At 39.5% G+C, this 27,204-nt stretch overlaps 2 protein-coding genes across 11 annotated transcripts in view; one reads left to right on the plus strand and one right to left on the minus strand.

The window, feature by feature from the left end:
* The window catches only part of HMGB1 (high mobility group box 1), a 157,055-nt gene extending 138,359 nt beyond the window's left edge, over nucleotides 1-18,696 (minus strand). Inside the window, exon 1 of one of the 3 annotated variants that reach the window (XM_055244763.2) lies at nucleotides 18,423-18,696. The gene's annotated coding sequence lies outside the window, so the exon portion shown is untranslated. Of the gene's footprint in view, nucleotides 1-17,290; nucleotides 17,638-18,285 lie in introns of those variants that run through there. The other 2 variants (XM_055244762.2, XM_063618862.1) reach the window with 2 other exon arrangements.
* USPL1 (ubiquitin specific peptidase like 1) overlaps nucleotides 17,847-27,204 on the plus strand; it is a 41,475-nt gene continuing 32,117 nt past the window's right edge. For 2 of the 8 annotated variants that reach the window (XM_063618860.1, XM_055244740.2), the window contains exons 1-2: nucleotides 18,804-18,860; nucleotides 21,820-21,948. Coding sequence is in view for 4 of the 8 variants with exons in the window: in XM_055244733.2 (XP_055100708.1) it covers nucleotides 21,199-21,297; nucleotides 21,820-21,948 (228 nt within the window). In the remaining 4 variants the exon portion in view is untranslated. Of the gene's footprint in view, nucleotides 18,129-18,692; nucleotides 18,861-21,130; nucleotides 21,298-21,819; nucleotides 21,949-25,510; nucleotides 25,620-27,204 lie in introns of those variants that run through there. The other 6 variants (XM_055244732.2, XM_055244737.2, XM_055244733.2 and 3 more) reach the window with 6 other exon arrangements.

Raw genomic sequence — 27,204 nt, forward strand, 5'->3', positions numbered from 1 at the left:
ACATATACAATATATTGTATGTGTATGTGTGTGTATATATAATTTTTTTAAAGCAATGGGGTCTCACTATGTTGCCCAGGCTGGACTTGAACTCCTGGGCTCAAGAAATCCTCCACCTCAGCCTCCCAAGTAGCAACCAACAATTTTAGTTTCAAAAAAATAACAAATATTAAACACCCATGTGTAAGGGTCGGTATGGGGCCCTGTGTTAGTTTGCATGGGCTGTCATAACACAACACTACAGGCCGGGCACAATGGCTCACGCCTATAATCCCAGCACTTTATGAGGCTGAGGTGGGCGGATCACCTGAGGTTAGGAGTTTGAGACCAGTCTGGCCAACATGGAGAAACCCTGTCTCTACTAAAAATACAAAATAAGCCATGTGTGATGGCTCATGCCTGTAATCGCAGCTACTTGGGAGACTGAGGCAGGAGAATTGCTTGAACCTGGGAGGCGGAGGTTGTGGTGAGCTGAGATCAGGCCATTGTACTCCAGCCTGGGCAACAAGAGCAAAACTCTGTTTCAAAAGCAAAAAAAACCCCGATAACACTACAGACTGGGTAGCTAGACCAACAGAAATTTATTTTCTCACAGTTCTGGAGGCTGGAAATCTAAGATAAAGTTGTTGGCTGGTTTGGTTTCTGAGGCCTCTCTCCTTAACTTGCAGATGGCTGCTTTCTTGAAATGTCCTCACATAGCTGTCCCTCTGTCTGTTTCTGGTGTCTCCCCATGTATCCAAATTTCCTCTTCTTATAAAGATACTAGTCATATTGGATTAGGATCCCCCATAAAGACCTCATTTAAACTTAATCACCTTTTCACAGCCCTGTGTCCAAATACAGTCACATTCCGAGGTCCAGCGGATTAGGGCTTCAACATATGAATTGGGGGTGGGGCACAATTCAGCCCATAACAGGCCTAGACCTTAATTTGTCAACACTACAGTTGGATTTATAGTATAGTAACTGCATCTGTGCTCATCTAAATGGCATACCCAAATGAAATAATATAGCATGATGATCTGTATTAAAAGGCATTTTTTTCTATAGAAACCCAAATCTATAAATTATATACAAACTGTGGTGAGTTACTCAATACCTTGCCAGGACTCATCTATGGTGGTAGATAGACCACAAAGAGTACCACTGAAAGATCCCTTTCCTAATCACAGTTTCCTCACTGGCTTGCCACAAAACCTAAAATTCTTCTATTCTATTCTTTCACTGGCATTTTATTTTCCCTGAAAATGTAAATAATCTCTGGGAGAGCAATCTATTAAGTGATCATCAGCCACTAACACCTTAGAGTAGAACAGCTCAGATCACAGTCTTAAAATAAATTCCATCAGTATGAAATTTTCTTTATTACTTCTCTGCTACTGGAATGTTAAATCACTGTCTCCTTTAATAATAATTCTGGTGTAGGACATTCAAATTTTGTTTAAGATAATGAGACAAATAGCAGGTATAAAAACATTCCATCATCTAATAAAGCAACTTGAGAACAGTAAGAAGAACATGATGAAATTAACATTTTTGAGTACCTGCTAGGAATCAAGTATTCTGCTAGATATTTTAGAAATCATCTCAATTCAATCCTAAAAATTATTCTGTATAATAGTATAGGTTGAGTATCCCTAATCCAAAAATCTGAAGCTTTTTTTTTTCTGAGATGGAGTTTCACTCTTGTTGCCCAGGCTGGAGTGCAATGGCGCAATCCTGACTCACTGCAACCTCCGCCTCCTGGGTTCAAGTGATTAGGGATACTCAACTGGCTAAATATAATGCAAATATTTCAAAATCTGAAAAAACCCAAATCCAAAACACTTCCGGTCCCAAACATTTCAGGCAAGGGACACTCAAGTTGTATTAATCCCATTTTACAGAAGAAGAAACAGGCTCAGATAAATAAACATCTCAGAGCTTGTTGATAGCAAAGGAGAGATTGAAACCCCACCTGGTTCTGTGGCTTACCTGTTGGGGGCCTGTGGTCAAACTACTAGTACTGAGTTTTAGTGTCCTCACTTTAAAAATGAGGGTTGTAAGGTACCTACCTACTTTTTATAGCATTGTAGTGAGGTTGAAATGAATTAATCCACATATATTATAGTGTGGTAGAATGCAGCAGAACTGATGATGTCTGACTTCTAAGACTAGTCCTTAAGAGACCTGAAGTTTTTGCTTTTGCCCTCTTGGAACACTCCTGTTGCCATGTTAAGAAAAACTCTGGGGAGACTATGAAGGAAGAGAGCATACTCGGGGAAGGGGGGTTAACAGGACATGCACATGTACGAGCGTACAAGCCAGGTGACACCAGCACCACAGCCTCAGACATGTCACCGGGGACACCAGCACCACAGCCTCAGACATGTCACCGGGGACACCAGCACCACAGCCTCAGACATGTCACCAGGGACACCAGCACCACAGCCTCAGACATGTCACCGGGGACACCAGCACCACAGCCTCAGATATGTCACTGGGGACACCAGCACCACAGCCTCAGACATGTCTCCGGGGACACCAGCACCACGGCCTCAGACATGTCACCGGGGACACCAGCACCAGCACCACAGCCTCAGACATGCCGTCGGGGACACCAGCCCCACGGTCTCAGACATGTCCCTGAGGCCCACTTAGACCGTTTGGCCCCAGCCCAGCTGCTAACTGACTACAGCCACATGAACAGAACCAGGTGAGACCAGAGGAAACTTCCAGTCACCTACTAGATCATGACAAACAATAAATGATGTGTTTTAAACCACAAAGATTTGGAACAGCATTTGTCGCACAAAATTAGACAACTATTACAGTTCGACTAAAAACATATTTATTTACAATACTAAATTAGAAGTGTAAGAATGGGAGAAAAACTTCATACTTCCAAAGTTATTTTTTCCTCCAAAAACTTCCAACTTTGAAAAACTGATTTTTATAATGCATAAACATTAAAATAACCTTAGAATTTATATGAGTAGCATAGCCAGCTGGCTTTATTATCTGTTGTACTCAACACTTCAATAATCACTGATGTTTTAGAACTCTTCAGATTTAGAACTCTTTCCCTTGCTTTAGTCTGGCTTAAGCTACATAATTGTTCTTCAAGAACAAATGATCTTACCGCGTTTTGTTTTCTTTGTCTGACAGAAACACATTAGCAGTCTCCCATCTTGTTTTTCCTTTTTCTGTCGCCCAGGCCAGAGGGCAGTGGTGTGATCACAGCTCTGCAGCCACGACTTCCCCAGGTTCAGGTGATCCTCCCACCTCAGCCTCCCAAGGAGCTGGGACCACAGGCACATGCCACCACGTCCAGCTAATTTTTGTATTTTTTTGGTAGAGATCGGGTTTTGCCTTATTGCCCCAAGCTGATCTTGAATTCCTGGGCTGAAGCAATCTGCCTGCCTTGGCCTCTCCAAGTGCTAGGATTACAGGTATGAGCCACTGTGCAGCCTTCTATTTTGTTTTAAACTTTCCTCTGTATTTTTCTCTCTGGAATTGTTTAGGGAGTTTCTTTAGTTTATCAGACTAAATCTCAAGGCTTTCCTTCCAATTTTGACATGTAAACAGTCCCTCATTTCTGCTTATCTAGTGATTATTCCCAAATCTGTGTTTACAGTCTAGCTGTCTCTCCTAAGATCAAGACTTGTTTCTCTAACTACCTGACAGCAGAATCTCCTCTTGGAAGTATCTCTCCTCTTGGAAGTATCAAGGAGGCAGTTCAAAACTGAACTGGGCATTGGCTCCACTCCTTCTCCTTCTCTTTACTATTAATAATATCCTTTCTCTCCTTCTACATGACCACACTAAGACTTATTTAGGCATCGTTTCTTCTGGGAGACCTTCGTAGAATCTCTGAGGTTATGTTAGGTGCTAAGGTTTTCTTGAGATTCTCAGATTGGGTTAGGTGAACTTTTAGCAACTTATCTTTTTACTAAAAACAGTCATCCCTCAGTATCTGTGGGGAATTGGTTCTAAGACTCCCTAAGGATACCAAAATCTGCATGAGCAGCCCAGGTGAGACCAGCAGAAGCACTTTACAGTCACCTACAGGATCGTGACAAATAATAAATCATGTTTAAGCCACAAATTCCTTTATATAAAATGGCATAGTATTTGCATATAACCTACACGTCTTCCTGTATACTTTAAATCATCTCTAGTTTATAATACCTAATACGATGAAAATACTACATAAATAGTTGTTACACTGTATTGTTTAGGGAATAATGACAAGAAAAAAGTCCACACATATTCAGAATAGATGCTTTTTTTCTCCTCTAATATTATGGATCCACAGTTGGTTGAATCCACAGATGTGGAACCCATGAATACCAAGGGACGACTGTATACATTTTGACAATTATACTTCTCATCTTACCATGCATTCAACAGAACATGTAAAGTGGTGGTAATGCTGTGATGAAAAATAAAGCGGGGAAGAGGCTGCATCCATCTAGTGGAAACGATGCCCTTTTCAATCTGCACAAAGAGAAAAAGCTGCTCTCCAAGTTGGAGGGTGGGCGGGTCAGGTATGTATATTGGTCAGGAAGGGATCTGCAGGCACTTACAGATTTGACGCTAATGAGATGGGAAGCCACAGGAAGGTTTTGAAGAAAAGAAATGACATGATCTGATTCATGTTTTGATCTGATACACTGGTTGCTAGATGGAGAATAAGCTGTACGGAGGCAAGAGAGGAAGCAGAGACAATAGGAGGATATTGCTATAATCCAGTGGTCCATAATCCAATGTCCCCCCAAGGAACAGTTTGGCAATGTCTGGTGACACTTCTGGCTGTCACAACTGTTGGGGCGGATTGCCACTTGCATCTAGCAGGTAGAAGCTAGGGATGCTGCTAAACATACTACAATGCACAAGACAGCCCTTCCCCCCAACATTGCTGGCCCAAAATGTTGATAGTACCAAGGCTGAGAAACTCTGTTATAATCTGTCCTAGAATGTAGCTGGGATTGAGATGGTAGTGGTAAGAGCTGGAGAAGTGCTTAGCTTCCGAATGTTTTTTGAGATGGAGCCTCGATCTGTTGCCCAGGCTGGAGTGCAGTGGCGCGATATCGGTTCACTGCAAGCTCCGCCTCCTGGGTTCACACCATTCTCCCACCTCAGCCTCCCAAGTAGCTGGGACTACAGGTGCGTGCCACCACGCCCAGCTAATTTTTTTGTATTTTTAGTAGAGACGGGGTTTCACCGTGTTAGCCAGGATGGTCTCGATCTCCTGACCCCATGATCCGCCCACCTCGGCCTCCCAAAGTGCTGGGATTACAGGCGTGAGCCACCACGCCTGGCCTGAATGTTTTTAAAGTACGGGTGACCATATTCGCTGAGGGATTAAATGTTAAGGTATGAGGGGAAAATAGGAATCAGACACCAGGGTTTACTGTCTGAGCAATTGGAAGAATGATGTTCCTCATACGGAGATGAGGAATAATGTGGAATAGCAAGTAAATAGCATGTGCTTGCTTTGTTTGGGGCTGTGCAGAAGACACTGATGGGACCAACGTGCTCAGTTCTGGATATATTAAACTTGGAATGCCTATTTGGCACCAAGTGAATGTATCAGGTAGGCAGATGGATAAATGAGTCTGAAGTTCAGGGGACATGCTGGGGTGGCAATATGAACTTGGGAGTCTCCACATCTAAATAGTATTTAGAGCTATAGAACAGGATAAGATGATTTAGGAACTAAACACAAATTGAGATGAGATCCGAGCCCGGAGGCACTCCAATGTTTAAAAAAGAGGAGGAACCACCAAAAGATACTAAGGAGAAGCCAAGAAGTAGAACTCAGAGTCTGAGAGAATCATTATACTCATTTGATCGACTGTAACAAACGCCGTTTAGAGGTCAAGCAAAATGAGGACTAAGCAAGGACCACCAGGTCTGGCAACATGGAGGCCAATGCTGACATGGAAATGAGTGTTTTGGTGAGAAGACAGGAATAAAAGTCTCACAGGTCTGAATTCAAGAGAGAGAACAGCAGAGGAAGGGTAGAGGTGGTAGCCATAAACAATGATACATTCTCTTGAGGCCTTTTCTTGCAAAGCTGAGTGAAGAAACAGGGTTCCAGAGAAGGATTTTTTTTTTCTCTCATTTTACATATGCAAACATATAAAAAAGCTGAAAGAATTGTTTGACAACCACCCTTATTTTTACCACGGATTCAACATTTAATGCCATATTTGTTTTCCCTGTAGGTACCGTGTATTGTTTGAAGATAACTTCCCTTCTAAATATACCTCAGATATACCTCCTAAAATAAGTCCATTCTCCTACATAGCCATAGTAACCATGAACACGTCTAGGAAAATTAAAAATATATTCCCAAATAAATTCTATGGCTGGGTATATTACAATTTCCCCAATATGTGATTTGCAAACCAGGATCAAGTCAAAGTCCCTGCACAGCATTTGGTTGTCATGTCTTTGGTCTCTATTAATAATAATGACTGTTTGAAAAGACCTGTCCTATAGAATAAATTTGACTGATTATGTCATGTCATTGAACTTGTTTTTCTATTCTAGAAGGATAGTTTTTTAGGGTAGTGAATATATTTATTACTTTTGGCACAACAGTCTAACATTTCCCAATTTCCTTATATCTCTCTGCCCTTTCATTTTCGGAAAATCAATTATTCCAAGATTTGTTTTTCATTTATCATCACTTATTAGCTCTCAAGACTCAACTGAGCAACTTTCAGGGTTTATATACTCCATATTCAGAAAAAAACTACTACTATCTCTCATTTACCCTAAGAATTCAAAGGAGAGCATGTTTTAAAGCTCATCAATAACCAAACCAAACATTTTATTGATCATGACAAATTACATCTGGAAAGCAAAATGAATTTCCTAAAATTTCTTCCCTGATTAGCAAAATAGTGCCTCCTAACACTTGAGGTGAAAGTTGCTGTCAAATATGCCTACATGACTGGATATTATGACATCCAAATGAGTTCACTGGGTCTGGCAATAATATGCTCTATACGCTTATGTCTATGTAATAAACAGCATACATCTGGATGAGAAAATTGATTATACAAATATTTGGGCTTCTACAAATGATCATTCATCTGTAAGTACCTAAAGCAACTTAAAATGCAAACTGACCTAACAATGCTTACGGTTAGAATTCCAAAGAATGTTTAGGCATTGTCAGGTTATGTTAAAACATCTTCCGCCACAATCTTCAAGTTACTCTTTTCTATTGTTTGAATAGCTATAGAGGACAAATGAATTGTGCACTCCTGAATTCAATGAACATTTCAAGTTTCCTCACTTACACTGTAATATTTTTTGCTATCTTACAAAACCTAAGATTACGTAGCATATTTTAAGAAATAAATTATATTCTTAATAATTTTATTCCACTTATGGAACTTCTTTGAAGCTTTGGCATTAAAATTTTAATCAAAGCAGTGCCACTTGCTTACAGTGACGGTTTTCAGGTCCTTTGGGCCTATGGACTATTTCAATGACCTTCACTAGCCATCTAGTTCACCTTATTCTAATTATTGCCACTGCAAAAGAAACCCTCACTTGAATAAATCAGTAGATGGGAATCACACTTCATGAGGCACCTCCCACGAGACCAGAAGTAAATTATTAACTCATACTAAAATCAAAATTGTAGCTATTATCACTGATATGGTTTGGCTCTGTGTCCCCACCCAAATCTCATCTTGAATTGTAATCCTCATGTGTCAAAGGAGAAGCCTGGTGCGAAGGGACTGGATCATGGGGGCGGCCTTCCCCCTTGCTGTTCTTATGATAGAGTTCTCCGACGGTTTAAATGCGTGGGACTTCTTTCTTCTTGCTCTCTCTTCTGCCACCATGTAAGATGTGCCTTGCTTCCCCTTCGCCTTCTGCCATGATTGTAAGTTTCCTGAGGCCTCCCCAGCCATGCGGAACTGAGTCAATTAAACCTCTTTTCTTTGTAAATTACCCAGTCTCAGGTAGTTCCTTACAGCAGTGTGAAAATAGACTAATACAATTACCTTATGGTAAGTCTGTCTATAAATCACCTGAACTTTCTCAGACTATCTAGAAGAACATGCAACCAGAGTAGTTCTTGATCATGCTATGTAAATTACTGATTCAGAAATAGAACTAGACAGGAAGGGGCTGGTAGTAGAGAATCATCCTCTGGACATATTCTCACAGTCTAATCTCTAGCTAGGAAATTTTATAATATATAAAAATATATAATTAATTCACAAAATTACCATTAAACAATTTTATTGGGATATTAGACATTACTGAATTACTTGTTCTGCGAGGTATAAAGTGAAACTAACATGTTATAAAATTATGGTAGCTGGCCCCCAAGATGGCCTCCAATGAATCCTACACCTCTTGGTATTCATACCCTTGTGTAGGTAGGTCTGTGTAACCCATAGAATACAGCACAGTGACAGTAGGTCACTTCTGAGGTTAGGTTGTAAAAGACACTGTGGTTTTTGCCTCTCTCTCAGATCACGTGCTCTGGGAGAAAAGCCAGGTGCCATTTTGTGAAGACACTCAAGCAGCCTTTAGATGACTGCAACCACATAAGAGGCTCCGAACTGGAGCCACTCAGCTAAACCACTCCCAGCTTCCTGACCATGTATCATTTCATACACCATGTATGAAATGACAAATGTCTGTTGTTTTAAGCTGTTTGGGGAATAATTTGTTACATAACAAAATATAACTAATAATATATACTGATTTAACTGAAGCTGTAACTTCATAACTTATTTAGGTACTAAAAATCACAGCAACCCGATGCAAAGTATTAAAAAAAAAATCTGATAATACCTATTGAATACTGTTGAGGGCATGAGGAAAGCTCTTTCATACTCCACATAAAACTTCCTTACCGTAATATTCATGGCTGACTACTACTCTTAACTCCATTCTAGGATAGGAGGGGCTAACTGATCTGACAGCAAGTTTGGGAGAAAAAATTCTGAGGCTCAGCCAACTTCCTCTCTCCTTTCCATTTGGGATTTGGCTGACTGAAGAGGGTCATTTGTTTTGGCCTGCTCTGTTAAACAGTAAATGTAGTGGGACAAGCTCTATTCTTGTTGATAGAAAAACTCGAATTTTAAATCTGCCTAGTTCTTTGCAGCTCGTTGTTGCTCAAATCTCAGCTACCTTTTGAAACAACTTTTTTCAGTAAACTTACATTTCAATCTTCATCTGATTTAACTGGATCCAAACATAGGCAGAGAAAAAAGGTGGGGCATTACTTATCAACCTCTAAACTAAGTTTAATTCTGTGCCCTCATGGAGTTTATAGTATATTTGAGGTTTAAACTAAAACACCTGAATGGTTTTAAATATAAACTATAAAAAACACATGATTAACAAATAGGTGAAAAACCGTGATCATTGCTAAGCATAAGAAAAGCTGAGGGAGAAAAAAATATAGATGCCCAGGCCCCATGCCAAACTCATGAAATCATGCATGAGAACAAAGCAGCTGCAGTTTTAACAAGTTCCCAATATATAGTTGACCCTTGAACAATGCAGGTTTGAACTGCCTGGGTCCACTTATAAACAGATTTGATTTTTTTCAGTAAAAGTTACACCGAGTGTGCCTGCCTCTCCTCCCTCCCTCCCCACATGCTCCTGCTCTTAAGCCTCTGCCATGAGGCTTAAGACAGCAAGAACGACCCATCCTGTTTATTTCAATAGTTTTGGGGGGTGCAGGTGGTTTTTGTTTACATGGATAAGTGGTGATTTCTGAGATTTTAGTGCAACTGTCACCTGAGCAGTGTACACTGTATCCAATATGTAGTTTTTTAACCCCCTTCCAATCTTCTTCCCCAACCCGAATCCCCAAAGTCTATTGTATGATTCTTATGCCTCTGTGTTTTCATAGCTTAGCTCCCACTTTTAAGTGAGAACATACCATTTTTGGTTTCCCATTCCTGAGTTACTTCACTTAGAATACTGGCCTCCAGCTCCATCCAAGTTGCTGCAAAAGATATTACTTCGTTCCTTTGTATGGCTGAATAGTATTCCATGATGTACATAAACATTTTTTTAATCCACTCGGCTCCTCTTCAGTCTACTCAATGTGAAGGTGACAAGGATGAAGATCTTTATGATGATCCATTTCCACTTAATGATTAGTAAATATATTTACTTTTCCTTATGATTTTCTTAGTAACTTTTTTCTCTAACTTACTTTAAGAATACAGTATATAACACATATGACATACAAAATACATGTTAGTCAACAATATATGCTATCAGTAAGCTTCCAGTCATCAGTGGGCTATTAGCAGCTACGTTTTTTGGGCAGTCAAAAGTTACATGCAGATTTTCAACAGCATTGGGAAGGAGGGGGTGGTCCCTAACCCCTGTGTTGCTCAAGTGTCAATTGTAATAATACCCATTTAAGAATCCATGGTATATATCGTAAGCGCAACAACTCGAGAAGAGAGTGCTAGGAGTTGGCAAAGGAAAGAGAAAACAGAATTTAAAGCAATCTGTAAAGGACATGCAGGGTTTAGATGGGGTGGAAGGGTGAGGGAAAACCAACATCTGCTGTGAGGGCATATTAACTGCCAGACATTGTTCTATGTCTTACCTCATTTAAGAGAATTTCATTTCATACATGGAAAAACTGAAGCTCAGAGAGGTTAAATAAGTTGCCTAAGGCGACAAAATTTGTTAAATAACAGAAGTGGGATTAGTAGATGTTTTCATTTTATCAGTGAAACTGAGCCTCAGGAAGGTTAAATATTTTGTATGAAGTAACAAAACTGAGATTAATATATGGCCCAGTTTAAATCAGATCTGTAAATCTAATGCCTACACTAAAAAAAATAAATAAATAAGAGGGGGAGGAAAAGGTCTACATTGCTTAGCAAAACAGAGGTAGGGAAGCAAAAATAAACTTAAAAAATCAGATTAGACCACCAAAAAACAGTCCCCATTTTAACTTATGTGGTCAGAGAACCATATATTAAAGACCACCAGTGGCTTAAAAATCTCTTTTTAAAAAAATGGATCTGTTTTCATTATTCATTAGTTTTTGTCTTAATTGATACATTTACTAAACAATTACCAGCTCCAATTAGCACTCAGTTACAATTCAATCATTAAATTGAACCTTAACTTAGTTGTCAATCTAGTCAAAACAGTTAAGTGATTTTACGGTCATCCTCAGTTGCAGAAGTATAATGTTTATGGCTGGAGTCATTTTATTTTTAACTAGCATTTTTTTAAAAGATTGCTTTATAACAATGCATTGTAAGAGTCCTTTGTGGTAAATACTGCTTTTTTTTTTTGAGACGGAGCCTCTCTCCATTGCCCAGGCTGGAGTGCAGTGGTGCGATCTTGGATCTGAGGCTCCTGCCTCAGCCTCCTGAGTAGCTGAGACTAACAGGCACGTGCCACCATGCCCAGCTAATTTTTTATATTTTTAGTAGAGATGGGGTTTCACCATGCTGGCCAGGCTGATCTCAAACTCCTGACCTCGTGATCTGCCCACCTCAGCCTTCCAAAGTGCTGGGATTACAGCTATTTTAAGGACTTTTTAAAAAGTGAAGCTAAACATTTATTCATCCCTATTCTTCATCTATAGGGACTTGTGATCTATTTTTCTTTGAAGACCAAAGTAAAAATTCACCTTTGTGAGGGCCTTCCTATAATTAAAATTAATCATTTTTTCCTTCACAGCTTCTACAAAACATTGCTTGTACAACTCTATTTAGCACTTATTTCATCCCGCCTTGTATGAAAGCTATTTGTTTACAAACGTTTCTACTTCTCTTTAGGAATAAGGACTATGCATTATTCACTGTTGTATTCTCCCTGCGTTTATGGCAGTCCTTTGCACATTCAATACAAGCTTTTCGGCCCTGTGCATCTCTTCATCTGGCTGTTCATCTGTACCCTTTAAAACATCCTTTATAAAAAACCAGTAAATGTAAAAAAAAAAAAAGCCATTGATGAAAAAGTTAATAGCTTTCTCAATAAGAAAAGAGTATCAATTATACATACATCTGAACTAACAAACATGAAGGAAATAGGCTATTTAATACATTCTGTTTTAAAAGTAGGTTTGGTCAGCCATGTAAATTGAAAATTGGGAGCCACCAAGATAATTCATCAACAGATATGCACTATGTACTAGGCACTATACAGATGATGGTGAACCAAACAGATGTAGTCCTTGCTCTTACAGATCTCACAACCTACTACGGGGCCAAAAATATACGTGTATGTGTGTGTGTTATACATATATACACACACATACACGTATATATACATATACACATACACACATACATATATACACATGCACACATACACATATATACACACATATACATATGCTATGAGGAAAACAAACAGGCGGTAAGAAAGAATTAGAGTACGGGTAGAGGACAGAGGGCTCTTCAAATAGGGTGGACAGCTTGACACAAGTCACTCGAGCTAAGACTCCAAAGATGAGAAGAGTCAGTTACATAAAGAGAAGGGGACTAGCATTGTCAGCAGGTAGCTAAGGCCCTAAAGGGGATGGTCATGTGCTGCAATGCCAGCTTCAAGCGAATACAGTTACTAAAGCATATTAACCTTCTGTGTGAATGTAGTTACTAAAGCATACCCTCAAACTTTCTATTTTTCTTTTGCTATTGTTTCTACCACCACTTCTCCTTTTCTGGTGATAATTATTTTAAATTTCCTGGCTAAATTAAATGATGACATGAACTCTGGGGAAAGTAAGACTACCTACTTCCAAATAATCCTAAATTCCTTCTAGTCCTTATGACTGATCAATTCATTTTGAAGTGACAACTATGTCCCAATTAGGAAAGAGTGTTTCTTTATCTGCACTTAATTTTTTGATTTGGAGGCTTCCTGATTGCTAATCAGCATGTTGTGTGATTACTTCAACAAGTACTTATAGAACGTTACTTTGTCACCGGAAAAACGTTCTGCTGCTTTCTGAACTTTAGGTTGCTCTAGAGTCTAGGAAGAGTGAATGAACCTAAAGCAGTTCCTAATTACTGGACATTCTCAAATCTGCTAGAGCTACATGTCCAATTATGAGAATATACTGGAAAAAGCCCTGGATTAGAAATGAGAGGATGTAGGTTTTAGTACCAGGTCAGCCACCTTGTTAATGTAAATTTGAGTAAACTGTTACTTCTTTTAGGCCTTGTTTTTGTTGTTTTGTTTTTTTGACAGAGTCTTGTCTCTGTGGTCCAGGCTGGAGGGCAGAGGCACAATATCAGGTCCCTGCAGTCTCTACCTCCCAGGATCAAGCCATTTACATGCCTCAGCCTCCTGAGTAGCTGGGATTACAGGCATGTGCCACCACATCCTTGAACTCCTGACCTCAAGTGATCCGCTTGCCTCAGCCTCCCAAAGCGCTGGGATTACAGGTGTGATCCACCGTGCCTAGCCTTACACCTTGTTTTCTTACTGGTAAAGTGGGAATATCTACAAATTGCATGCTACACATATTCAACCATATATTCTTGGCAAAAAATTTTAAAGAAAAACATCAGCTTAAGAGTGCTAATTGAGTACGTGCCTTGGAATGAGCATGAGCTGGAAAGAACAAACCTGTTGTTACATCACTCATTGCTGTTTGCATATGCCGCTCATTGTAAATCTTGCTCAGTGGCATGATTTTAGTGTTTAAAGATTTGTTTGTTTGTTTGTTTAGAACAAAGTCCCTACACATAATCTACTTGCTTCATATATATATACTTATGCATATTATGTATGTACATACATGCTCTCAGGGCTCACATGAAAAAACAGCCATTCGGGTGATGTGATTTATCTCATATGCTTACTTTAGAGTCAATAGGGTGTTGACTCCACTATACAACACTGGCACAGAGAACACATAAGTCAAAATAGACAGGACCCAGCCATACCATTGGCTAGGGCACAAATATATTCACATATATGGAGAATGATGTATGTAGAAAGGTCTTCATTGCACAATGCTCTTTAATAAAGATCTAAAAAAAAAAAAAAAAACACCTAAATGTTCAAAAGGATAGGGCAGATGAAATAATGGTACATTATAAAATGGAAGATTATGCAGCCATAAAAATAAGGAAATACCTTAAATAATAACAGAACAACTTTTAAGGTAAGTGAACAAATAAGGTACATAATCACTATGCATGGTATGTACCATTTACATAGAAAAAAGGAAGAAAAATAAAATCTATATAGTTATTTATTTGCTCTTAATGTGTAAAATTTTTCTGAAAAATATACCAGAAACTGGTAGCACTGGTTGCTTCCTAGGCAGAAAATGACTGAGTATCCTTTTGTACCTTTTGAATTTTGAACCATGTGAATGAATGTGTTACCTATGAACAAAATGATAAGTTTAGATCAGCAATACAGCAGTTTGAGATGAAATGGGATCACATCCTTAGTAGGAAAAGCTTTCTAAAGTAGGCAGTACTTCAAAGAGTAAATACCGCACATGGAATGCTGAAACTGTAAGGAACTCTCCTTAAGCGATCCATCTATTCCAAACTTCTCATTTTATAGATTTGTAAACTGAGACCTTAAAAATTCAGTGACTTGCATAAGGTCACACAGCAGAAGAGATGGGATTAGATGCCAAATATTCCAATATCAAGTTTAGACTATTAAAAATTCAGTGACTTGTGTAAGGTCACACAACAGAAGAGATGGGATTAGATGTCAGATATTCCAATATCAACTTTAGACTATTACCATACCATCTTCTCATTTTCTGTGGGCAAAACAGAACCAAGTAGTTTGGGCTACCAGTTGTCATTTTTTTTTTTTTTTTGAGATGGAGTCTTGCTCTGTCGCCCAGGCTGGAGTGCAGTGGTGTGATCTCAGCTCATTGCAATCTCTGACCCCCGGGGTTCAAGCAATTCTCCCTGCCTTAGCCTCCGGAGTAGCTGGGATTACAGGCGCCTCCCACCGCGCCGGGTTAATTTTTGTATTTATTTTTTTTTTAGTAGACATGGGGTTTCACTATCTTGGCCAGGCTGGTCTTGAACTCCTGACCCCGTGATCCACCCGCCTCAGCCTCCCAAAGTGCTGGGATTACAGGTGTGAGCCACCATGCCCGGCCGAGTTGTCATGTTTTATCTAAATTTTAGAGCCTAATGTATAAACTAACCTTAAGCCCTGAAACTACTAATTTCTTGTTTGGATCACTATACGGCTACACTTACAAATATGCTGTGCACACCTCTATCATTGCATGTATACAATATGAGAGATGCATGATATGACAGACACACAATATGATACACGTATTTTTTTCTATCCTAACACATCTGAATTTACTGAAATAACTAAAATGTCTTAAGTTACTTTAATTTTTTAAATACACACATGCATATCACAAGTGTGTTGCCAAAAATATGAATACAGGTTTACAATTCCTTAACTAAAACCCAAGGGTTGGATGTGTTTCAGAAATAAGAATTTCATACAATTTTTAAGTGGTACAAGGTATATATACCATTATATAACATCCCACATGCCAGGGGCCAAGGGCAGCACCCCATAATCAAACATACTAATATAGTTTCAGCAAAACACATGGGATAAAGACTATAAACAGCTTCTCAATAGTTCAGGTCATATTTTGCTACCAAATGAATTTTGTTGCCAAGCTTAAGAAGTTTTTGGTTTTCAGCGCTTTCTGAATGTTAGACTGAGATGCGGGATTACAGACTGTACTCATAGAGTGCTTCTAGAAAGCTGTCAGTCACTTCAACTCTCATTTTCTTTATGAGACTAGAAAAATCACAGCAAGTAGCTTTTATATCCCAGGTTTGGGCCAAAGACTTGTACTGCGGTTAAGGAATCTAACTCAGCAGAAGGTGCACGAGCTGACATCATGAGTGGCTAAAATGAGGGAAAAAAAAGAAAATCCTAATCATACAGCAGCACTGAACTACTGCAGCTGTTAGTTATTAATTTAATAAAAGCGTCCTCCCTTTAAATCATGTGAGTTTATAACTGGAAATAGGTCAATAAAATTTCTGTCCCACACTGCTGACAAGCGGATGGAGGCAATGACTTTTAATCGCATTGGAAGGTACTGCACTCTCTCTGGGACCAGGATATGTAGAAAAAAGCATTTCAAATATATAGGAATACACAGAAATGTATACAGTATTCTCAACTTGGGACCATTACTCTATAATATAAACGAAAGGGGTTTGTTTTCTAGTCAATCTCTGTTGATCTCCTGTATCAAAGTTCTTCCCTTTATAAGTCTTGTACTACCTTTTACAAGGGGAAAAAGCTCTAGAGCGAAAACATAGAACACACTAAAATCCCTTCCTTTCTTTTTACAACTCAAGCCCCGCCCCCATTTTGTTTCTGTTACTAATTTTTTTCTGAAAAAATATCAAATTTACACTGAAAGACTAAAATTCAACTTTGCAGACGACGTTTTAAATATAATTCAGTTTGTTGATGTTGTTTTGCAGTCTTACAATTTTAGCTACATTTTAACTGTTTTGTTCAATTTAAGAGTTAATACTCAGCAAGTTTGTTTTTTACAAATAGTGTATTCCATTCTAAAAATGGAAGTAGTGGTGACCAAGAAAACAACCCTCTGAGTTTTGGCTATTTCAGGAGGAAGTACTACTTTCTCCAATTTTAATCACAATTCATAAAAAAGAAAAACCTAACTAGCTAGATCTTAAATATACAAATACATTAATAATCTAGTAAAGCAACAGAAAAAGGTAAACTAACCAGCTATTTTTGTCTGGAGAAACCCCAACAAACTGCTGGATTCCTTGGCCATTTGCATTCAGAAGTACCAAAAACTAAAATCCTTTTTACTAAGTAATTTCTTCTACACGAGACTTGTTTCCTCCATACCACCCTATCCAAATTGTCAGCATTACTCCAGAATATAATCATTTAGTTTGAGACCACTAAAAAACCCCCCGGTCCAAATTACCAATTGTGGTTATTCTGTAAAGAAATGGTCAGAAACTACAAATTGTTATCCTAGGACACAGAACCAATCGACCAAAAGGACTTCTGGAATATGCTGCCCCCAAGATTTAGAATGCACAGGCAGAAATAGCATACGCGGTCACGATGTCCCTTAAGCCACATGACCTTCCTACGAAAGCAGAGGCTTAAACTTATCAAATGAGAACTCCCCCTTTCTCTGAAGTTAAAACAAGGCAGGGCAGCTGGAATTAGTGCAGCAGGGACAGATCGGCTGCTGACTAGTCAGAACGGGTCGTGGAATGCAAACTCCCTGTGCTTTCGCTGCTCCCCTTACCGTGAGAAGATCTGGGAGGGAAGAAAGGAGAAACACCCCAGAATCCTGGAGGAAAAGCCCCTGGCCTCGAAGATGGGCTCTAGGGAGACAGGGAGGGGCAGCTCCGTGTGTGATGACCCTTTGTGAACATGCACTCTGTGGCAGCTTCGGCTCCACCGAGGCTTTGGGAGAGCGGACTACGGATGCCCGGCGCGGCCCAGCTGTGAAGGCCGCGCCGGCGGAGAGGGTCCATGGCACCCCCGCCGGCTTCGGAAGCCCTACCCTCTCCCACCTCCGCGGGTCACCCCAGGAACCAGCGGCTCCCCACCACGCTCGCGCGGACCACGGAGCAGCGACGCGCAAGCCGGTCTCTTTCCTCAGCGTAATCCCTCCGCAGCAAGCCGCGCACTAGTTTTAATCACGCCCCACCCCCTGGCCGCTGGCGCCACCTCCGCCACTCGGGCGCTTTCCAGCAGCTTCCAGAAACGTCGCCTCCCCAAACCCAGCCACTCACACATGGCGGGCTCAGCAGCCACCGGCCCCGCCCCTCCTCGCCGCCGCAGTAGCAACTGCGTCTGCGGCCACAGGGCGGACAGTCACGCCTCTGCGGAGCGCGACCGGAAGTGCTCACGTCTTCACCTTCCCCGCCACTCCTCCATCCTTTCAGGCCCTGGGTGCAGCAGGAAGGAGGACTCTTTTGCCGCGGACTCAAGCCGGAAGCCGCCGTCCTAGTGGAGACGCGAGTGGGGGAGGAGCAGTCCGAGGGGAACGTGGGTTGAACGTTGCAACTAGGGTGGAGAGCAAGCTGGAACAGGAGTTCCGATCCACCCGGTACCAAGAAGGGGAGTGCCCGCGGCAGGTAAGGGAGAAGAGGGAGGGGTTTCTTTCCGTTCTCGAAATTGGGAAAAGAGAGCTGGGATGACCTATGGGGTAGTCGGCGCGCTCAAAGGATGGGCTGGGCTGGGACGGGGTTCAAGTGGGAAAGGTTGATGATTAAGGTATAGAGTTGGACTTACAGATCCGTTTGGGCGCTGAGAGGTGAACGCTGAAGAGAAACCAGAGTTTGTTTTCGTTTTCCAAGGAGCGTGGAGATGGGCAGGGTTAACGGACCCTGCGCCTCCTTGGGCTTCTTAGTTTGGTTGTTGAAACTCACCTCCTTTGGTCCTGTTTGTCTCTGATTCAAGACAGTTGGGTTTGGTACCAGACAGGGCTGGGTGCAGAAAGCCGACCCTGTTCCTCGGCTTCCAGGTCGGTTGTGGCCTCGCTTTTGGCAGTTAACGTTCCGAGCCTACTCGCTCTTGGAGGGCAAGCTCAAATGGGTGGGTTTAAGGCCCCCTCTTCGAACAGCTGTTTCCCTGGGTTTCTCCATTTTGCACACAGGAGTGTGAATTAAGTTTAATTGCATACTTTTTGCGATTCCCAGGGCCAGCTTGACACGTTCATTGTGCTATCTAACTGGGTTCATGCTGGGCTAATAATTCACAGTAAGGCTTCTGGAGTATAAGTGGCCCACAGAAGTATGAAAAGGGGATGTTAGAAGAAAGATGCTGGGGGTGAAGTAGAGTTGAGGAAGATGGAACTGGAAAGCTAGGTAGGTTTCACAGTACAATGAGCTTTAGGTCATAATACTACCTTTAGGTTATATTGGGCTGTTTGGACGGAGTTTGCTGTAATCAGGCTGGAGTAAATAGAGAATTTTAAACTAAGCGTTGACAGGCTCAGACTTATAGGGACATCATTTTGACAGCGATATGGAAGGGAAAGAGGTAGAGATTTGAGACCTTTCCAAAGAACTGTCCACAGAATTTGGTAACTTACTGTGCAAAGAGGGAAATAATAGGGAATAACTCAGACTTTCTAGTCTGTGTGTTTGGAAGGATGGAGACGCCCACATTTAAGTGAGATATGGGAAGGAGGAGCAGATTGTTTTTGAAGGGAGGAAGAGCAGTTACTTAGGGTCAAATTAAGTTGTAAAATCCACCCCAGGGTTTTGTATGTAAGTCAAAGTGAATTGTGTTTGGAAGAAGACCTGGGGAGCCCACCTCTGGTATTTTTTTAATGCCCCTCATATGGACAAATAAACCTCTGGTATTAAATGAATTTTCTTTTGGGGGATTCTATATATTCAGGATTTCAATCACCAACCTATCTAGTTTTTCCCGCTGAAATGTTGGGTGATGGAATCAGGAGAGCAGATTTGGTGGCTCTTTATATTTTATAATTGAGAGAGACAAAGAGAAAACCGTTTGATTTGAAAAAGTTCTAGTTTCCCTCAGGTAGATGGAAATTTTCATCAAAAACAGTTTATTCAAGGTACATAGCCTACTGGTTTCCCATCTGAGAGTACTGCAGAATGATACAACGTGTACTGCTTCTCTAGGCAGAATGAAGTATAAAATTAGCACCAAATAGTAACTTTAATTTGTCAGGTGCTAAACTTTTTACATGCTTTATCTCATTTAATTCTTAGAAGAAACTAATTTTACAAGTAAGTTTCTGGACCAAGATCCGCAGGTACAAAGCCTGAAAAGCATAAGTTTGACTCCTACATAGTTCCCTTTTGTAAGTAGATTATAAATAGAACCAGCCAAAGATAATAAGTTGTCTGTGCCTAAAAAGAAAGAAAAAAGTTAGCATCAGTAGTTCTCACCATAAGGGGTGATTTTGCCTACCAGGGGACATTTGGCAAGTCAGGAAACTTTTGGCTGTTGGATCTAGAGGGTAAAGGTCAGTGACGCTGCTAAACATCGTCGGTGCATAGAACAGCCTTCGCAAACAATTATTTGGTCAAAGATATTTGTAGTGCTGCAGTTGAGAAATTTCTGTCTTATGGTTATTTCTTCAGGAATAGGAAATTAAGATTCGCTGATACTTTCTTTAAAAAGTAGTTTTATTTTTGAAATTATTCCTTGGCTTGAAAGGTTTGTGAAGTTTAGCTGAACCAGAATAGCGTAATTAGATTTTAAAGTGAATTGTGAGCCATCGATTCCCAGGAGATGGGTGTCATAGAATCATGGATTCTTGGATTTGGGAAAGACTTATGCCTAGAATTATTTTACAACATTTCTGCTAAGTGGTAATTCTCCTCTGCCCTAAAGGTCTCCTGTATTTGATTTTCCTATAATTGTAAACCCACAATTAAAATGCTCTTAATTATTTTTTGCTTACACTGAGCTCCCGTATCTCGTAATTTTTACTCTATTAAATGTAGTTCTACACCATGGGACTACACTCAAAACAAGCTTGCCACATATGTAATTTGTACTAGGACAGTGTTTATATTTTTGTTCAGATAACAAAATAAGTTAAATGTGGTGTAAATTAGATCATTTACAAATAATAATTTGTTAGCAGCTTTTAATAAGTAGTATTTTTCCCAACTGGTGAAGTATTAATGTTCTTGGTAGTTGAAAACAATAGGAATGTATGGAATATATGGTTCATTGGTTCTTTTGTTCCTGTCAAATAGTGGCACAATGGATCTGGGGTTTTTCTCAGTATAATGCTGGCATATTTGTTTCAAATTGTACGTAGACTTTAAAAAGTTAGGTTTTCAAACTCTGGTCAATATAGTTTGCTTTAAATAGTAGCTACCTCTACTACAAGTTTTATTTAATTTGTTCACAAATGAGTCTGCTATGAAAACTGGTCGTTGCCAGTCACTGCCCTCTGTTCACAAATTTACTGGGTTTATAAATATAGGTATCATTTTCACTTCAAGATTTTAATTTTAGAATATGTTTATTCTAGGACACATAGCCCTCAAAATCTACTTAATATATACGTCTTATAAAATAGCATGGTTCTTTTTTATAGTAAATAGAATTTTTATTTAATTGTCTATTGACTTTTTTTTTCCAGGGTTCATTGAAAAAATCCTTAGTGATATTGACATGTCTCAAGTGACATAAATTAGCCAATGACTCGGGATGATGGATTCTTCGAAGATTGGAAATGGTTTGCCAGTGATTGGACCAGGGACTGATATAGGGATATCTTCACTCCACATGGTGGGGTATTTGGGAAAAGTTAGTGAACTTATTTTTTGCCTGAGTGCAAAGTTTTTTTTTTTTCTCTATTTTTGAGACTTAAATTCAATTTTGATGTTACCAGTTAACTTCTAAAAAATTGTCTTCCACGGAAATCTTACAGTAATGGCGAAAGATTGTTTTAATGTGTTTGCCTCTCTGTGTTTTATTGATACATGAAAGTGGAAATAAAACATAGACCTTATGATTTACTGTTCTTTGAAAATGTGGTACATAAATTCTCCCTGGTAGTTGATATTACTTTTTTTCTTGCAAATAAAATTGATGCTATTCTTAACACTTAAAATTTAATATTTAAAACTATAACATAATTCTTTTTGGAATAATAGCTGTATTTAAAGGTTTATATGCATTTCTTTTGTTTGCCATGTTTAAAATATCTTGCCAAGATACTTGTAATTGAAAATTATAATTTTTTCTAGTTACCTTTCCATTTAACTTTTAATATGTTGATATATTCTAGGAATGTCTATATTTTAATTTGCTTTATTTCTCTTTTAGAATTATGATTCAGCTAAAGTTCCAACAGATGGGTATTGCCCTGCTTGTAGAGCGAAGGGAAAGTTAAAAGCCTTAAAGACTTACCGAATTAGTTTTCAAGAATCTATCTTTTTGTGTGAGGATCTGCAGGTAAAGTATTAGTCTTATATAGTATATATAAGATTTTTCTTTATTCTTTTGCTTTTTTCTTAATTGTTTTAAAAGTTTACTCATTTTTTTGTTTTTTAGACTAGATTTTTAATATGTAATCTCAGTTTCTAAGTCTGTCTGGTATACAATGTTATTTTTCCACCTACCTTTCCTCGGTTGCGTAAAGATGTTTGTTTTTATTGCCATTTGACTTGCAAGAGGAGAAAATACATTTCAAGGTTTTTTTTCTTTTTTTTAACCTTTTGGAGGTCCTTGTTAGCTATTAGCATGTAGTAGTTACTCTCTCATCTCTTTGGTTTATCTTTGCAACTGATGGGAAAAGTTATGAATCTCTAATGTACCTGGAAGAGTATTTTGGAAATTGGTTAGTCCAAAACCAGTATATATACTGTGAACTAAATAGAGCATAGAATCTTGTAAGTTCTAAAAGATCCTTTTAGAAGCTCCAAATAGCTTTTAGAATTATAGTAATTTGTACCCACTGGTACAGCTTTTATATAGCAGCTCATTAAGTTCTGTAATACTCCACATTTTATTGTATTTGACAGTTTATGAGACTGTCTCATACACGTTTAATTCTCAGAACTTTGCAAGATTTGTATTCCTATTTCATGAATAAGAAAATAAATGGATTTCACAGGGTTTAGGAACATAAGATCCTGATACAGTGGCAGAGTTGTGGTTGGAATACAGACTTCTAATTTCAGATCTGTTTATTCCAGCAAAAAATTAGCAGTTCATCAGAATTACCTGGAGTGCTTTTAATAAATTTCTGAGTATCACCCCCAGATGCTGATTCAGTAGAGTTGGCCCAGAATTCTGTGGTTTTGTAACATTTGAGGATGAGTCTGATCATCAGCCAGGTTTGGAAAATACTAGACTAAGTCACATGGTTGTTAATAGATACTTATGCTGGGTATAATTTCAAGTAAAGTAATCCCAGGCGTGTCTACAAATATAAATTTCTTTATGCATATATTCAATATTTTTTTTTATAAGTGTCATTGTTTGGCACTGTTCCGGATACAATGTTAGGATACAATAATAAAACAAAAATTTCTTGCCCTTAAGGAAGTTATGTCGTAGAGTGGGAAAGACAATGAACAAGTATGTGTTTTTGTGTCAGGTGATAAAAAGTGATGTGGAGAAAAATAAGGCAGTAGGGACTGGAATGCCAAAGTAGGGGGAGTTTGCAATTTTAAATAGGATGGTGAGGGGAACGCTTCAATGAGAAAGTGAAATTAGAGCAAAAGTCTGAAACAGGTGAAGAGCAGTGAGCTTTCTAGGCAGGGGAAGCAAGTTCCAGGAAGGCCCTGAGAGAATGGATGCTGCCTGTCATGTTTGTGCTACTGCAGTGAAACCAGCAGAGTGATAGAAGGTGGATCAGAAAAATAATGGGGGAGCTGGACCAAGTAAGATCTTATAGGCCATTGTAAGCGTTCTGGCTTTTACTATGGGTGAAACCAGGAACCATAACAGAGATGTTGGCAGAGGAGTGACGTAAGTTGACTTCAGTGTTAAAGGCATTACTGTGGCTGCACTGTTGAAAATATATATATTGGGTAAGACCTGAAGCAGGGAGATTAGTTATGATATGAATTATATTTGGTCCTTGTCTCTGGTTTCCGTCACAGAGCTAACACTCTTGGAATTTCCTGAGTGATAAGAGTGTCCTGTTATTCAGAATGAGCCTGTTTGCTAACACCGGGGTTCATACTAATGTGGTGACTTAGGATGGGGCCATAGATAGCCTCAGATGGGGCAAGTAGCTGGAAAGACCACATGATTGGAGAATTAACGGGTTAGAACTTTTAGCCCCACCTACAGGCCTCCAGGAAAGGAGTGGAGGGGCTGGAGATCAAGCTGTATAAAAATATCAAGATTTGGATTTAATGAGTGTCTGGGTTGCTGGAGGGGCTGGTGCCCTGTGAGAGGTGGTATGCCTAGAGGAAGTGGAAGCTTCATACCTCTTCTGTCCCATACCTTGCCCTACTCATTTCTTCATCTGTATCCTTTATAATATCCTTTAGGATAAACCAATAAACATAAGTAAGTGTTTGAGATCTGCGAGCTATCCTTGCAAACTAGTTATGCCCAAGAAGGGGGAGTGGGAACCATTGTAGCCAGTCAGTCAGATGTACTGGTGGCCTGGATGTGAGATTGGCATCTGAAGTGGAGGGAGTCATGGGACTGAGCCCTCAACCTGTAGGATCTAACATGGTCTCTCGGTAGATAACATCCAAATGGAATTGGATTATAGGATACCCATTTGGTGTCCTCTGGAGAATTGCTTGGTGTGGGGAAAAAGCCCCCACACATCTGGTCACAAAAGTGTGCTGGGAGGATAGAATATGTGAAAATTGTCGGAATCAAAATGGAGTCACTTATGTTAAAAAAAAAAAAAAAAAAAAAGTCCTGACTGGCCAGGCACAGTGGCTGACAACTGTAATCCCAACACTTTGGGAGGCCGAGGCAGGAGGATTGCTTGATCCCAGGAATTGGAGACCAGCCCGTGCAACATAGTGTGGCCTTGTCTCTACAAAAAAAATTTTTAAATTAGCTGGGCATGGTGGTGTGCGTCTGTAGTCCCAGCTACCTGGGAGGGGGACTACAGGTGCACAGTACCATGCCCAGGAGGTCCAGGCTGCAGTGAGCTGTGATTGTGCCATTGCATTCCAGCCAGGATGACAGAGTGTGAGACCCTGTCTCTATTAAAAAAAAAAAAAAAAAAGACAAATAGAGCCAGGAAAGGCTATGAAGAGAGAGCTTTCATGCCTAAATACCAAAATATCTCAAAAGACTCTGCAAAAACCATAACCTTGCACAAAGGCCATCATGAAATACTTCTGAAATACACAGAAAATGCATCATGAAATACACAGAAAATACTTCTGCAGGGACATCTGCCCAGCAACTGCCTGGTCCATCTGTAGACGGGTGTCATCCTTGTTATTGATCCTTGTAGCCAAGGGTAATTAAAACAAGTATGTGATCCTCCTTATTTTCCTTTAAAAACCTATTGTCTTCCCTTACCTCCCCGAACACACACAGTTTACTATGGCATGTGTGTTCCCATTGGAAAACTTTATTCCTGAATAAGTGTCACTTTCTTTTTTAAAAGCTTCTCTTTCTTTTTATTTAGATTGATAAGTAGAAAGGAAAAAAAGCTTTTTTGCCTTTGGACTAGTTGAAGGCAGTTGCAGTATTCTGGGGGAGAGGATGGTGGCAGAGGTGTTGAGGCATGGTTGGAGTTTATTTATACTTCGAAGGTAAAGCCAACAGGATTTGCTGAAAGATTGGGATATGGGGTTGGAAAGAGGAATCAAGGATAGTTCCAAGATTTTTGGCTTGAAAAATTAGAAGAATGGAATCGCGAATTACTGAGCTGGGAAGACTTGGAAGAGCAGGGTTTTGGGGAGAAGATCAGGACCATAAGAATAGAGAAGTCCTTGTCCTCAGGAGATAGGTTTGTGGGGCTATTAAAGTTAGATGTACTACATGGATTTTTAGTTTTGTTTTTTGTTTTTTGTTTTTTTTTGAGATGCAGTCTCGCTCTGTCACCAGGCTGGAGTGCAGTGGCGCGATCTCAGCTCACCACAACCTCCGACTCCCTGGTTCAAGGGATTCTTCTGCGTCAGCCTCCTCAGTAGGTGAGATTACAGGCATGCGCCACCATGCCCAGCTAATTTTTGTATTTTTAGTAGAGACGGGGTTTCACTGTGGCCAGGATGGGCTTGATCTCCTGACCTCAGGTGATCCACCCGCCTCAGCCTCCCAAAATGCTGGGGTTACAGGTGTGAGCCACCACACCCGGCCTGGATTTTTGGTTTTTGAAGCATTCTTTTTTAAGTGATAAGGCAAAAGATATATAATCAAGAATTTTAAGTATATTCTTTGGAAATGTTAAAAAGGAACATGAGTAATTTATTATTTTTTTTTAATTTCTAGTCAGCAATGAGAGCCCAGTGTACTATATGAAGTAGATTGGTTTACACCAGGAGTGAGCAGACATTTTGTATGATGCACAAGTAAGGAATGATTTTTATGTTTTTTAAATGGTTAGGAAAATATCAAAAGAAAAAATGCCAGAAAAAATCAAAAGAAGGGCCAGGTACAGTGGCGCACACCTGTAATCCCAGCACTTTGGGAGGCCAAGGTGGGTGGATTCTCTTGAGGTCAGGAGTTCAAGACCAGCCTGGCCAACATGGTGAAACCCTGTCTCTACTAAAAATACAAAGTAGCCAGGTATGGTGGCATGTGCCTGTAATCCCAGCTACTTGGGAGGCTGAGGCAGGAGAGTCACTTGAAGCCAGGGGCAGAGGTTGCAGTGAGTCAAGATTTGAGCCACTGCACTCTAGCCTGGGGGACAGAGGAGACTCTGTCTCAAAAAATCAATCAATCAATCAAAAGAAGAATACCCTTTCATAATACATGAAAATTAAATGAAATTCAAATTTCAGTGTTCATAAATAAAGTTTTACCGGAACATAGACATGCTCAATCATTTATATACTGTTCATGGCTTCTTTTGCATACAGCAACAGAGTTGGGTAGTTGTGACAGACTATGTAGCTCATAAAATCTAAATACTTATTATCTAGCCCTTTATCAGTAAACTTTGCTGATCCCTGTATAAGTCCTCTGAATCAAATTATTTCCAAAGAGTTCTGTTATAAAATTTGGAGTTTACTCTGCTGTAAATTGCAAAGAACCATTTGGAAAACCCCTTTTAGTCAGGTATTTACATTAAAATGTTCCTTGATTTGTAAAAAACACTAATATCCAAGACTGGTCCAAAATTATACCAAATTGAAACTCTCAAGTGTTTTTAAACAGTAGGAAGTTTTAACTTTTTTTTTTTTTTTTTTTTTTCGTGGAGTAGTCTATCATTCAGCGTTTACTTTGGAACATTTAATTAGTCTTTTTTAAAAACCCATGGAATTTATAATAAAAATTTTAAATCATTAATGTTAAGTAATCAAAGAAAACTTTTTTGTTTTCTCCATTTGTAAAATGAATACATTATTATTATAATTTGTCTTTGGCCATACCTTGTTGATAATTACTTATACAAGTATAAGAAGACATGGTATGTTTTCCTTTTTCCTATTTCACGAGAATAAGTACAGGAATTTACTTAAGCTGCTCCAGAACTCAGTGAAAGAGACAGGATTAGGTTTTTTTCAGCACTGGATTTTAAATGATACTAGATGATTGTGCTGGGCTAAAATACTA

Source organism: Symphalangus syndactylus, chromosome 15 (assembly GCF_028878055.3).
Source record: "Symphalangus syndactylus isolate Jambi chromosome 15, NHGRI_mSymSyn1-v2.1_pri, whole genome shotgun sequence".
Taxonomy (NCBI): domain Eukaryota; kingdom Metazoa; phylum Chordata; class Mammalia; order Primates; family Hylobatidae; genus Symphalangus; species Symphalangus syndactylus.